At 34.0% G+C, this 14,695-nt stretch overlaps 1 protein-coding gene across 1 annotated transcript; it reads left to right on the forward strand.

Moving 5' to 3' along the window:
- Positions 1-336: 336 nt before the first annotated feature.
- On the forward strand, positions 337-11,495 carry LOC112771126 (uncharacterized). Its single transcript, XM_025815755.2, has 7 exons — positions 337-644; positions 775-893; positions 2,284-2,352; positions 2,466-2,524; positions 3,001-3,061; positions 3,145-3,198; positions 10,880-11,495. Exons 1-7 carry the CDS (start codon positions 497-499, stop codon positions 11,156-11,158), a joined length of 789 nt encoding a protein of 262 aa, XP_025671540.1. The 5' UTR covers positions 337-496; the 3' UTR covers positions 11,159-11,495.
- The last annotated feature ends 3,200 nt before the right edge of the window (positions 11,496-14,695 follow it).

A 14,695-nucleotide genomic window follows, 5' to 3' on the forward strand; every position in this document is an offset into this window, starting at 1 on the left:
TACTTATCCTTTTTTTTTTTTTTACCAAAGATAGGAGATTCAAACCCGTAACCTCTTAATTGAGTATGAGGAGACTATGTCATTTAAGCTATAACTCATTCGTCTATCCTCTTGTACTTGGATTCTTTTTATATATGAATAAAATAAATATTTTGTATACCAAATATATGTAATACAATAAATTTACATATTTAAATATTGGTATTTACTTACATTTGATACACTGCATTTGAGGTGTGTAAGAATTTTATTTAGTTTTATATGTGTAAATTATCTCAGAATTACGTATATTAAAAAATAAAATATATGTATTTTATTTATATAAAAAAATCTCTTATACTCAAATTAAAAAGCTAAGAAGAAAAAGAAAAATTTGAACAAAAAAAAAAAAAAAAACAGGTTACCTCTTTTGAAGACGCGATAAGAGATTAGAAGGGAAAGCAGGAAGAAGCAGAGCGTGAGTGAGTGAGTGTGGGGGTGGTGTCAAGTGTCAACAATGGACATCAACGGTCTTAAATCCCTTAACATACCAAACCCTTCTCGTTTCCGCCCAAAACTTCCCCTTGTTCGCCGATTCACTTTTCTTCACTTCAGACCCAAACCCACCACTTTTCTCTCTCTTTCTTCGCCATTCTGCTCTCTCAGTAGTCCCTCTGTCTCACACACTCCTTAATTTCAGTTTTCTTGCTACTCATATTTCATTTCTATGCTTCTTCCTTCCATTGAGTCCAATTGTCTACTTATTTATTTATTTATTTTTATTATATGTTGCAGATGCGAATGATGCCGCTGAGATAAACAAGGAAGGAACTTTGCCTCGGGGTGTTGGAGAGGCCTTGAATGGAGGAGCTTCACGTTCCAAGGTTCTTCAGGTTGTGCTTGTGTCCCCTCAGGTACGAATTTAGATGACAGTTATTACTGGTAGTTGTTCATCATGGAAATGCTATCTGTTTAGTTGACTTCGGAGCAATAGTAAGTTAGTTAGTTTGTTAGTTTGTTACACAACCAGTTAGTTGAATAGTTGGTTAGTTAGTTAAGTTTATGTGTTAAAGCTTTTAGCTTATGTGATTAGAGGATGTATATAATTTCATCAATGAGTAACAGAGACACTTCTTGAGCATTTCATCACTTTTCCTAATGTATGCTTACTCAGTTAGGCCATTTCTTTTGCGTAACAAGAGTTTATTGGGTTAATTAGATTGGAGAAGCTTCAGCCGTAACTGTATAGCAATTGCACGCACGGCCAAATCCCATATGGAGGACGGTGGAATTAGGCGTGAAATGTTAGGGTTAACTATATCAGTTAAAAGTTCAATCAGGTAGAACTTGGTACTTGATTAGTCTTGAGCCAAATTAGATATGCTAAAGATTTGTACGTCATAGATTGGCAATGCATGAATTTAGGGGCTGTTTTCAGGTATGCATGATTAGATGAGTGGGGAACTTTTGTGGATAGTATGCACCAACATGTTTTCTTTGCTTATGTTCAAATTGGATCAAATTATGTTGTTCATGATATGTGTTAAAACTCTTGCTTACATTGCATTGTGCACAGTTTATATTTCTTCTCCATTTTAAACAATAAGGATAGTTGCCAAGCTGCATGGTCTTAACATCTATTCAAGTTGCAATAGAACTTCATAAATAACTATGTCCCTGATAACTGGAGTGATCAATCACATAATTCGATCACTTTCTAGTTTAATTATTTGTTAAATGATAAGAATATGTTTGAAATGAAATCAATATCATGGCAAAAAGAAAAACATATTAAGAAAAGGAATGAAATGTCTAATCCTCTACTGGAATAAGTGCTGTAAACTAAGACAAGTTAGTGATGGATATTATATTATCTCATTTTTTTTGTTTACTTTTTCCCTCTTAATTAGAATATAATGCTACTGTTCTGAAAATGTAGGATATTCTTATCCATATTGTTTATATATTAATTGCATCTGAATTTTTTTATTCATCTTTTGGCATTGGCCATGGTTACTGTCAGGAGAAGTGTAAAGCAAGCTAAAATAATGTTAGTAATGCAAACCATTGGTTTTTTTTATTGTTCTTTGTTATTTTTGTATACACTAAAATCGGTCAGTATGAAACAAATGGAGTTGTATCTATCAAATCCTTCACCTAATTCTCATCACTAGTTGGTTAGATTTCCTTGAAGAAATTTGAAAATTTAGCATATAAATTGGCCTTAGCACAGATTCTGATAGCTTCAGTTTTGTACTATCTAAATTACTGACAGTAATTCAGGTCATGTTTTCCTCTTGATAGATTCCTGGAAACACTGGATGCATTGCTAGATCATGTGCTGCATCAGCTGTTGGATTGCACTTAGTTGGGGTGAGGATATTTTCTCAGTCTAACTCCAATTAATCATTTTTTAAAAGACCATTTTATTTTCACGTTTTTTGGCAAATTTATCATAGCATCTGTATTTCTCTATCTTTTTTCAGCCATTAGGATTTCAGGTGGATGATTCCAAATTAAAGCGCGCTGGACTGGATTATTGGCCGTATCCATGGTCATTTGCTTCTTTATGATTGTAACTTTTATAGTCATTTGCATCTCTCCTGATAATCTAGAAAGGGTGGAAAATATTTTACCATCTTGGCTAGTCTGCAGTTATCCATGACTGTTTATCTTAAATCAAGTTCCTCAATAATCAACAGCTCTTGTGTCCTCCTAATCTTATTTTGACTATATGAAGGCAGTTGAGGAGCGATAGATATAGACTTTTCTCGGAGGTGGAATACTGCTTCCCGGATTTGGTAACAACTAAAATGAATACATCATACTTTTCTAACATAGAAAAAAGGACCCTAAACAATCATATGTTGTTTTGAAAACACTTCTCTTTTGGAATTTATATCACAATTTCCCTGATTTTTTAAAAGTGGTCAAGGCTGCATATGTGATTCCGCTCTAGAATGTGTTCAGTGCACTGAGCTGCCCTTTTATATGTTTTCCATTATGGACATAAAATTGCAGATATGTGGTTGTTAAAGTTCATGACACTTGGGCAAGTTTTCGTGATTATTTCAGGCAACAGGTAATTATTATTCCTGCAATTTAAATTCCAAATACTTGCATCATACTTTTCCTTTGATCACATTTTGGTATTATCTAATACAGGAAGGACAAAAGCGGCTTCTAGCATTTACAAAGAGAGGAACAAAAGTTCATTCTGTGAGTTTTTCATACTAATTACATATTCCTTAGTGTTAGTATAACCTGTGTTTTTTGTTATTAATTATTTCGTTTCAATATATTTCTGTTATTGCATCAGAACTTCAAAGAACATTGTCCACTAAAGAAGTAAGTGATGCATTCATAAAACACTGCTAAAAATTATGCCCTTTGTTCCAACTCTCTAATAGTCTAATCTGTGACTAATGAGAAAATGTGCGAAGAATCACTTGGCAAAAGAATCACATCATAAGGCAGTTTAAAATAATATAATGAATGAGTGTGAGTAGCCTGATGCTGAAGATTGTATTTGATATTAATTATATTAGAGCTAAGCTAAAGAAAATCGAATATACAACTCTGTAGCATAAGTCCATACCACAGCATTCATACAAAATAAATTTGAGAGGCTACTCAGAGAGTTTGTTTTCTTCTTTTGGTTAATTTTAGGGTTATCCAATAGAAGTAGAAGTGTCAAAGCTGAATAATTTAGGGATGGGTTGAGAAAAATAATCACACTTGCACTCTTTGGCTCATACAAGTCCCCAACAAGTCCTCCTTTCCAACTTTTTCCTTCTCTTGTTATTTTTTTCCTCCCCTATTCTGAGTTTTTTTTCTCCCTTTCTTCTTCCTCTCCTTCTACCTTTTCTTTTTCCTTTTTCTTTCTCTTCCTCCTCCTTTTTATTCCTCTCCATCTTCCTTCATTTTCTTCTGCTTCTATGTTTCTTTTTCTTTTTCCCTTTCCTCCTCCTCCTCCTCCTTCCTTTTTCATCTTATGTGTTTTTTCTCTTTTTCTTTCTTCTTCTTCCTGCTCCTCCTTTCCCTTCTCTTTTTCTTTTGTTTCCCTATCACTCTCCTATGTTGTTTTGTTATAATTTCTATGTTATTTTTACATAATTTCTGTGTTGAATTTGAGAAATTTCTATGTTGGATTTAAAAAAATAAAATAAATAAGAGACATTAGCTGTTATAGTACTCGGTTGAAGACTTGGTTACAAAATCATTTGTTAAGCTAGTATCTCTGCTTTTTTTTCGAGTTGAATCTTAAAGTGCTCTTTGAAATTGGCCACTTGCACCGAAAAGATCCTAAAGATTCCAATTGCACCATAAAGGTCCCCGAAATTAAAAGAATTGCACGACGTTGGTCCCCACTTCCTTTCCCTCAAATTACTCGTCATGCTGTGAGTGATCTGACACATACTCTTTCGCGCTGGAGTAGGTGAAACGACGTTGCTTTAGTTTCAAGGCTAAATGCCTGATGAAACGTCATTTAACCTTAATGAACCACAAAAAGTCTTATGCCCCACAACAAAAAGTCTTATGCCCCACAAATAAATGTATGATCATTAAGGTTAAACAATGTCATTTCATCAAATATTTAGAGCCAAAACTAAAGCGACGTCGTTTTGTCTAGTCCAACGTGGAAGGGATGTGCTAGGTCACTCACGGCTTAAGGAGTAGCTCGATAAAAAAAGAGTGAGGGGCTAACATGGTACAATTTTTTTAATCTCGAGAACGTTTATGGTGCAATTATAATCTAGAGGACTTTTTCAGTGCAAACAGTCAATCTCGTGGACCACTTTGAGGCTTAACTCTTTTTTTTTTTCCAAGATGCCACTATTTCTAAACTTTTTATTTAAGTGTCACATTTCAAACTATTTACTTAGGTGCCATCATTTTGCCACCGTGGCACCTTCTATTTTTTGTGTATTGACTAGGAGGCGCCTAAGCGGAACACGCCTTTTTCCCTTTGTGAAAAATTTAGCAGAGCTTAAAAGATTTTTTTTCTTTTTCCAAATAAAAAAAAAACCATCTTCCTGCCGTGATAGATAACTAACTCATATACCTTCCCCATGGAAAACGCTAATCCATGGGTAGCAAAAAGAGAAATACTAGAGGGATATCAGAATTTATTGTTTTTTGTCATCACTTTTAGCGTTAACTCAATTTCTTTCGTTTATTAATTCAACAATATATTTTAACTCACACTTTTAAACATTGATGGTTAATTAATGGTCAAAAACAATAAATTTTGATGACTCTCTAGTATTCTTTTAGCAAAAGTACTAATAAATAGATTTAATTTTGATGTCTGTCAGTATAAAAGAAGTTTTACATGTGCATCCAATCACATAATGTCACATTATAAAAAGAATTATTATTTTCATTAACTACGTGAATGGTCATTCAAAAAGACAGATATGATTGCGCGACAACAACAAACAAACAAACAACAACAAAGCTTTGTCCCATTAGGTGGAGTCGGCTATATGAATTAAACAACGTTATTGAGTTCTATTATGTATCACGTCTATAGAGAGACCGTTTATGTGTCGATCTCGTTTGACCACCTCATGGATGATCTTCTTAGGTCTTCCTGTGTCTTTCACCCCTTATCCATCTTCCATCTCATTCGCCCTCCTGACTGGGTGCTCTGTCGGTCTTCTTCTCACATGTCCAAACCATTTGAGACGTGATTCTACCACCTTTTCCACATTAGGTGCTACTCCAACTCTCTCTCTTATTACTTCATTCCTTATTCTATCTAATCGCGTATGACTACTCATCCATCTCAACATCTTCATCTCTGCCACATTTAACTTATGTTCGTGTTTTTCTTTGGCCACCCAACACTCTGTACCATAAAGCATTGTCGGTCTTATAGCAGTGTGGTAGAATTACCTTTAAGTTTTAAAGACACTTTTTTATCACGTATAAAATCAGATGCACTCCGCTATTTTGATCAACCTACTTGGATTTTATGATTTACATACTGTTTAATCTCTCTATTATCTTGTATGATGCACCCAAGATACTTAAAATTTTTAACTTTGGCGGCCGAACTTACATTCCATATATTCCGTCTTTCTACGGCTTATGCGCAGACTATACACTTCTAGAACTTCTCTCCATAAATCTAACTTCTTATTTAGGTTTTCTCTTGACTCTCCCATAAGGACGATATCATCGGCAAAAAGCATGCACCATAGCACAAGCTCTTGGATATGCTCTGTGAGTACTGCCAAGACTAATGTGAAAATGTATGGACTTAAGGATGATCCTTGGTGTAATCCTATACTAATAGAAAATTTTTTTGTCACACCATCTTGAGTCTTTACACTAGTTGTAGCCCTATCATACATGTCTTTAATTGTACGAATATATGCGATTTTTATTCTCTTCTTTTCCAAAACCTTCCATAAGACATTTCTTGGCACCCTATCATACGTTTTTCCAAATCAATAAACACTATATATAGATTTTTTTTATTACTACAATACCTCTTCATCATCATTCTTAACAGGTATATTATTTCAGTAGTGGATCTGTTTGGCACAAAACCAAATTGGTTCTCTGTTACTTGTGTCTCTTGTCTCAACCTCCATTCTATCATCTTTTTCCATAACTTCATGGTATGACTTATGAGCTTGATCCCTCTATAATTTTTGCAACTTTGTATATCTCTTATTCTTGTAGATAGATACCAAAGTATTCTTTCTCCACTTATCTGGCATCTTTTTTTGACCTTAAAATCTCAATAAAAAATTTGGTTAACCAACTGATGTCTTTCTCTCCAAGACTCTTCCAAACTTCAATTGGAATATATTATCGGGTTATACTGTCGTGTCATTTTACTTCCGTTTTAGAACAACTTTTATCTCGAAGTCTCGAATCCTTTGAGATTAGTCGAAGTTTTGATCTTCTTCCCTCGTACATAACCAATCAAGGCTCGGAAGAGTCTTATGTTCTTCATTAAATAACTCGTAGAAGTAGTTCTTCTACCTTTCGTTGATCTTCTCCTCTTAAGCCAAAACATCTCCGTCTTTATCCTTTATACACTTAACCTGATCCAAATCTCTCGTTCTTCTATCATGGCTCTTTCTGATTCTATATATACCTTTTCTCATTCCTACGTGCCTAAAGACTGGTAGAGACTTTCATATGCTCTTGTTCTAGCTTCACTTACCGCTATTTTTGTCTCTTTTTTAGTCGCCTTATATTTTTCGCAATTATCTGCATTGCGGTACAAAGACCATTCCTTAAAGCACTTCCTTTTGTCTTTAACTTTTCTTGTACACTTGCGTTCCACCACCAGGACGCTTTGTCTCTTGGTCCTATTCCTCTAGATTTACTAAAACTTTCTTTTGTTCTTGGTCATCTCCCTCTACATCTCTTCCGTGCTTCCATCCTCATCCCACTTTGTCTCTTCTCCTACCCGTTTTAGAAAGCTTCTTTGTTCTTTACTTTTCATCCGCTACCACCTTGTCCTTGGGTTTTTCGTATGATGTCTTTTCCTTAACTTTTGCTCAACGCGAAAATCTATGATGAACATCCTATGTTGTGTTGTTAAACTCTCTCTCGGAATAAGTTTACAATTAATGCAAAATTTCCGGTCGACTTTTCTCAACAAGAAGAAGTCGATTTGAGAGTTTGTCATGCCACTCCTATATGTTATAAGATGTTCGTCTCTCTTTTTAAAACATGTATTTGTGATGAGAAGGTCAAATGTTGAGGAAAAGTCCAAACTAGTTTTACCCTCGATATTGACCACCTCGAAACCATGGCCTCCGTGAATACTTCCATACCCAGTCATTTCTCTTCCAATATGGCCATTTAAATCTTCTCCTAAGAAAATCTTATTTTGCGAAGGTAATTTTTGGACCAAATTCTCTAAATCCTCCCAAAATCTTATCTTGTGTTTGCTCGTTTGAACCTACTTGCGGTGCATAGGCGCTAATTACATGAAAAGTACCTCTTTCCACTACAAGTTTGATAGAGATGATCTGATCTTCCACCCTTTTGACATCCACTACGTCCTTCTTCCACTGTTTATTCACGATAATACCTACCTCATTCCTATTCTTCACATTTCCTGTATACTAAAGTTTGAACCCGGAAATATCCAATTCCCTAGCCTTCGCACCGACCTATTTTGTTTCTTGTAGGCACATGATGTTAATCTTCCTCTTTGTCATGGTATCCACCACCTCTATAGATTTTCTTGTTAGAGTGCCTTTGTTCCATATCCCAAATCTCAACCTTCTGTCGTTCCGACCTTTATCTTTACCTTTTTCTTTGTGAACTAGCTTATTTACCCTCGTTCGTTCACAAAAACGCGGTTACCCTTGCTGATTTAACATTACACCCGGGCATTGATGCAGCGGCTCTTGTTCATTTGACACTGTGTGTACGCGAGCCATAAAGCGCGTTGCTTTTGGGAAACGACTTAACTTAAGCGCAATAACGTCTCTGATCCATGTCATGAAGATTCGACTAAGTTTTTATGTTAGCTGTCAAAGGCCTAACACAACCCTTCTCCTTTATCTGGGCTTTGGACCGGCTATGTACTGCAGGTGTAATATTGGCGGAGTTATATGATTGCACGACTGTATAAAATATTTTACATTGTCAGTGCATCAAAATTAAACTCTAAATATAATGGTACAATTAAATGTATTTATCAATCTAACTAAATTTATAACAAATAAAAACTATAGACACCAAAAGAAATATACAAAAAAAATTATACAATGCATTATAGCAAAATATAAAATCTTGGTTAAAGAAAATTCTTATGATAAATTACAATACTCCTATTAATTATCATGATATTTTACCATCATCGATTATCTTGATATTTTGTCATATCATCAATTATCTAATAAAATATTGTGACAAAATATTATGATAACTGATAGACTGTATTTTATCATGATTGAAATCTTAATGCACGAGTGTTAGTAAAAAAAAAATACCAAAAAAAAATATAGTACTCTCATCAATTATTTGATATTTTTTATTACATAATAAAAAATATTAATGAGAGTTTTATATTTTATTATGATTGAGATCTTAATATAAAGGTATTACTGAAATGCAAAAAAAAAAATGCCATAGAAATACATAATTTTAGTTAAAGAAAATTGACATTATTGTCTAAGGTTGTGTACTCAAACTGCTTGTGGAGATTAGGATTGAGTGGGGGGACCAAGCTCCTATAGTTAGAATGATAAATATATTTAAATATGAGATTATATTTATATTAATATTAGTTAATTATTGATTATTAATTATTAATTATGTTAGATAAATTAAAAGACTATTAGTTTGTAGTTTGTACAAGTTGCTGGAGGCGCTTTCACGTTTAACGATTTTGAAACGTATTCAGCGTATCCAAAGTGGAAGGTGCTAAAGGCTTAGCGTTTTTGCTATTGTATGCGCTTCCCTGTTTAATATTTTTCACGTGAAAGGCTTGTTCAGTTTAGGCACCTCCTAGTTAGCGCGCTAAAAAAGTACAAGGTGCCACCGATGACACCCGGGCAAATAATTTGAAAAAGGTCGCATTTTGTCTATAAGTTTTAGAAATAGTGATATCTTGGAAAGGAAAAAAAAAAAACTTATTTCTCATTTACGTTTTAAAGAAAGCAGTAGGCTAAGATTGATTTAAACAAGAGCTAGTTTTAAGGCTGCATTTGGAAGAGAGACTGAGAATGAAAGATAGAGATTAGAAGACAGAGACTGAATTAAGTCCGTCTCTATATTGTATTGGTTTAAAAATAGAGTTATGTTTTAGTATCCTGTTTGGTTTAAAATAAATATATAGACTGAAATAAGAGAAATCACCAAGATACCCCTATTTAAAAGAGAAGTTATTCTTATAAACAAGACAGGTTGAAATTGTTGAATTCCAAATCAAACAAAACACAAATTTATTAATTAAACCCTTTTTATTATACACAGAAAGAATCAGAAAACACCAAAAGTTCAAAAATAACACCACCCTAGAACCCAATTCAGCAGAAAGATTATATCTTTGAAAACAGAGGAACAAGCACCTCAATCATTAGCATCCTCAAAAATCTTGCATGTTGACTTTGCCAACCTCCACATAAAAGAAGTGTTTGTGTGTGTGTGTGTTTTATTTTTTCAAAAAATAAAAAAAATTACAAAAAAAAAAACTTGTTTGATTATTGTAAGCCAAGCGTGTGTGATATTTCATATATATGTGTAAAGAGGCATGGATTTTGTGCTTGGAAAGTTTGAGAGAGAAAGAAAGAAAGAAAGAGTGTGTCTTGAATGAGGGTAGATTTAGAAAAAAAATGTTATTAAAGTTTCAGTTTTCATCCCCAAAAATTTCAGTTTCCTATGTTCTTACTTTTTGAAGGTACCAAAGAGACTGAAATTTTGAGTTCTGAGACCGAAATTTTAGTTCTCATCTCTGATCACCAAACATGATATTAAGTTCCAGTCCCCAGTCTTAGTCTCAGTTTTTGCAAACAAACACAGCCTAAAAGATGTGGTTAGCTACTAAACATTTATATTAAAGTTTGACTCATTATACTACCCTTGATTGGAAAAACACCTCAGCTTCTTACATGGATTACTCTATGAGCTTTTGTTAGACATGGTTCCCACAATTTATTATTAAAATTGTCCCCATTCACATTGAGCATTAGTCTACTACTTTGGTTAATTGTGCCACAAAAGGAATTTGGGGAAGAAGACTTCAGTACAAGGTCAGGTAATCAATTTCTTATGGTTAGGGATGGCTAGCAATATTGCAAGAAAACTTTACTTATTATGCCTCAAAGGGATTATCTGTCGTCGTTTCCGAAACAAATCATTCTTTGCAGAATGCAAAGGTCAGTAATTATATTTTTGCTTCCTTCTTACCTTGCAGGAATTTTCCTACAGAAAAGGTGATTATCTTTTGTTCGGTTCAGAAACCAGTGGACTGCCACCTGAAGCCTTGCTAGATTGCAAAACTGAACCATTTGGCGGGGGAACTATTCGGATCCCAATGGTTGAAACTTATGTCAGATGTTTGAATCTTTCTGTAAGTGTTGGCATAGCTTTGTATGAAGCTTCTCGACAACTAAACTATGAGAATCTTCAGCTAGCTTCAGAAAGCTGTATGGATACTGAGGAATCATTTATTACTGAAGACATTTTTGCTTGATAATATACTTATTCATATATTTAGTTTAACATAGGTAGGAACATTCCTTTGGAATTTACTTATAATGAAATCTAGTTGTGTCTCCTTGGCTAGGTACATATTTAGTTTATTGAGATGGAGAATGTGTCCCGTTCCCATATTCAATAGTGAAGTGGAAAGTTGGGACTCAGAGAATAGTCCCACATAAGTACCCAAATTCCACACACAAAGAACTATAATTTTTAATATTTTGATCCTGTAGAGAATTATAGCAACGGTGTTTTGTACTTCTGTATGTTTAAGTATCTCTGCCCTTGCCATTTATTATTATGGAAATTCTCACTTTTCCAACTCCAAATTAGTGAGCTAGGAAACTAGAAATTGTTAGGATTAAGGCCAACAGCTTTACTCCTTGCTTAGTTATTCATTTAAATGCATGGTATTTTGGGAATTTGCTTCTAATAATTTAGCTGTCATAGTTTTCATCGATAGAGGCTATAAACATATATTTGCAAATCGGGGGTAAAACATTCACAAATAATTAGATGGTGTTTTCCTTTGTCGAGTTAATAGTTATTCTGGTATCTAAGGTAGCGTTTGTTTTGAGGTACTGAGACAGAGACTGAGAGACTGAGACTCAGTATTGTGTTTGTTGGTTCAGAGACTGATACTAAAATTTCTGTCTCTGTCTCTAAAATTTCAGTATTTCAGTACCTCCAAAAAAGAGGGACACAGGGGACTCAAATTTTTAGAGATAGAGACTAAAACTTTAATAACATTTTATACCTAAAATATTTTCATTTCAATTAATTAATTCCAATTTTACCCTTTGTGCAAATTAAATTAAAGTTTTATTCTTGTTTTAATTCTTGTCTCCCATTTTGCACCAAATAAAATACTGAAATTTATTTCAATTTCTGTCTCTTAGTCTCTGTCTCTCAGTATCAGTCTTTCTGTCTCTGTCTCTCTACCAAACGCTACCTTAAAGATTTTGATTTTGACAAAATAATTCCTAAATAGTAATGATAAAGTGATTTCTAAAAAATATATTTAGTTTTATAAAATGATTCAAATATCTAGTCAATAGTTAATTTTTAATAAAATTACTAATTTATTTTCTGGTATTATAATTACAAATCATCACTCATACTCCACCCACATTTCTTTGCCCATCTCATTACTCTGTTACTGTTTCAGCTGGTTAACCAACCTCACTCATTGGCATTATTATCACCACCATCACCCCATTCACTAGCATCATCAGCATCATTATCACCACCATTACTCCCACCCCACCTTATTTCTTTGCTCTATCCCATTCTTCTGCCACCACCAGGGACGGACATAAGGGGGGCGAGTGGCGGCCTCGGCCCCCTAACTTTTTTTAATAGTAATAAGTTATTATGTATAATTTAATTTTTCTTTTAAAATATTTAGTATTTAATCTAATATAAATAAAAGTTCAGTCTAATTTAAATATTAATAATTTTTAATATTTAAAAAATAAGTAACAATATTAAAAAAATCTGAAAATGATATTATTACTAATATTTTTTAATTAAATAAAAATTTTTAAATCTCATAAAGTGAATTCTTTTTTTTTTCTTGTGGCCGTTTTTTTATTCGTTTGGTATTAATTCTCTCTGTTTCAACTGCTACAGTTAAGAGATCTTTTCTAACTATGAATATTGTCAAAAAATAACTTAGAAACAAAATAAAAGATGAATTTCTTACTAATTGTCTTTTAATTATATTGAAAAGAAAATTCTTGAAAATTTTGACACAAATTTTATTATTGGTGAATTTTATGATACGAAGAATCGACCACTTCGTTAGTAAAAAGTATACACATATTTTTTTTACTTTAAAATATATTATCTATCCGTATATTTTTATAATACATTTTATATTATATAATTTTTTTACATAATTTTTAATATTATATGTGTTATTGGCCCCCCATAATATCATTTCTGGATCCGTCCCTGGCCACCACTCCATCCTACTAGCCTTACGTCCTCACCCATTGGCATATCAACATCATCACTACTACCATCAACTGCTACCCACATCATTCCTTTGTCCCATTCCACCCCCTTGGCACCTCCTCATCTCATCCCTCACTTATTATCACTATCAGCACCAACGTACCTCACCCCATTGCCGGTTTGCCGCTACTCATCACCTACCACCATCACCCAATTTCTACAGTGAAATACCCAATCCTAACTCTTTTATCATTCCTGTACACCCAAAATATCATCAACAACAATGTATTCAAAACATAAATTGAAAACAAGAAATAAATTGAAATTCAGAGGGAGAGAAAGAACGATAGAGGAGATAGAGACATATCATTAAGAGAAAGAACGAAAGGACCCTGTAATAGTTCTTCCGTGAAATGTAATCGAGAAATCCTATATGTAACAGTAACTCTCTGACGTGGATTCAAAAAATTTGATGAGACAACTAGATCTCTGCACAATCATAAAAAACGTTGCCATTTTGATGCACCATGAAATCAGATTCTAAGATACATTTTTCATTCTCTCCCTGACATATCACACACTCTCACTCTTTGCCCTCATCTCACACATAGAATTACCATAAACCCTAGAGACTGTCAAACTTCCCGCCAGAAACGACAACGAAGGAGAGTCGGCGAGGGCGAGGTAACTGCGCAGTAATGTGATGTTTGCTAACGGAGGTGGTGACGTGTTGTTGATGGAGCCGCACTTCCGTTCTTGGAGGTTAGTTTCTTCAACCGTTTGTAAACCACATCATTGTGGTCCTTCATTTGTTTATTTGAAGCAAGTATTCTTCCCATGGACCACCATAAAGTATGATATGCATATTGTTTTATGTTTGTAAAGAACAGTCACTTTCACTAGGGTTGGATTATTACTTCAAGTAAAACTTTTTTGTCTGTTTTGGGTATATTAATGTCTGTTAATTATAATTTATTTGTCACTTACTGAGTAAAGTTTATATATTTCATATGTTTGTTGAGATTATACCAGTATTTCACCATGGGGGAGGGGGTGGTTTGAAAGAGATAAAAATGGAATGGTTTGCTACCTTGATGGTAAAGTGGAGAGATTTCCCAAGTTGGACATTGACTTTGTTAATTTTAAGGATTTAGAGGAGATGTTCAGAGGTCTAAGGGTATACAGAGTACAAGACTATGTATTGGCAAGACCCCACTGCCCCTGACCTAGAGTCTGGCCTCCACATTTTGAAAGGTGATAAAGAAATTAACCAGATGTGTGATAACAAGATGGCAAATTTGGAAACTGATGAGTTGTTTGTGTATTTTGATCATCCTATGAGCCAGCTAGTTGTGAATGAAGCAGGAGATGTTCTTGTAGAGTTGAGTGATTCCTCCACTGATGATGACTATGAGAGCACTGAAGATGAGGCTTATAAGCCTCCCCCACCTAGTTATGAGATACTAAGCAGCAGTAGTAGTGAGGAGTTAAGGTCAAGGAATAGGCCCAGGAATAAGATTAAGAAGGATACACCCAAAAAGAAGACAATGACACCTAAGAAGAAGAGAGC

The sequence above is a fragment of the Arachis hypogaea genome, chromosome 18, assembly GCF_003086295.3.
Source record: "Arachis hypogaea cultivar Tifrunner chromosome 18, arahy.Tifrunner.gnm2.J5K5, whole genome shotgun sequence".
Taxonomy (NCBI): domain Eukaryota; kingdom Viridiplantae; phylum Streptophyta; class Magnoliopsida; order Fabales; family Fabaceae; genus Arachis; species Arachis hypogaea.

What these genes read in the sequence shown, in the direction of transcription:
- LOC112771126 (XM_025815755.2), top strand. Translation starts at nt 497, where the DNA reads ATGGACATCAACGGTCTTAAATCCCTTAACATACCAAACCCTTCTCGT. An exon ending in TTGTGCTTGTGTCCCCTCAG is followed by an intron (nt 894 to 2,283) that starts GTACGAATTTAG and finishes TCCTCTTGATAG; the next exon opens with ATTCCTGGAAACACTGGATG. An exon ending in GTGATTATTTCAGGCAACAG is followed by an intron (nt 3,062 to 3,144) that starts GTAATTATTATT and finishes TATCTAATACAG; the next exon opens with GAAGGACAAAAGCGGCTTCT.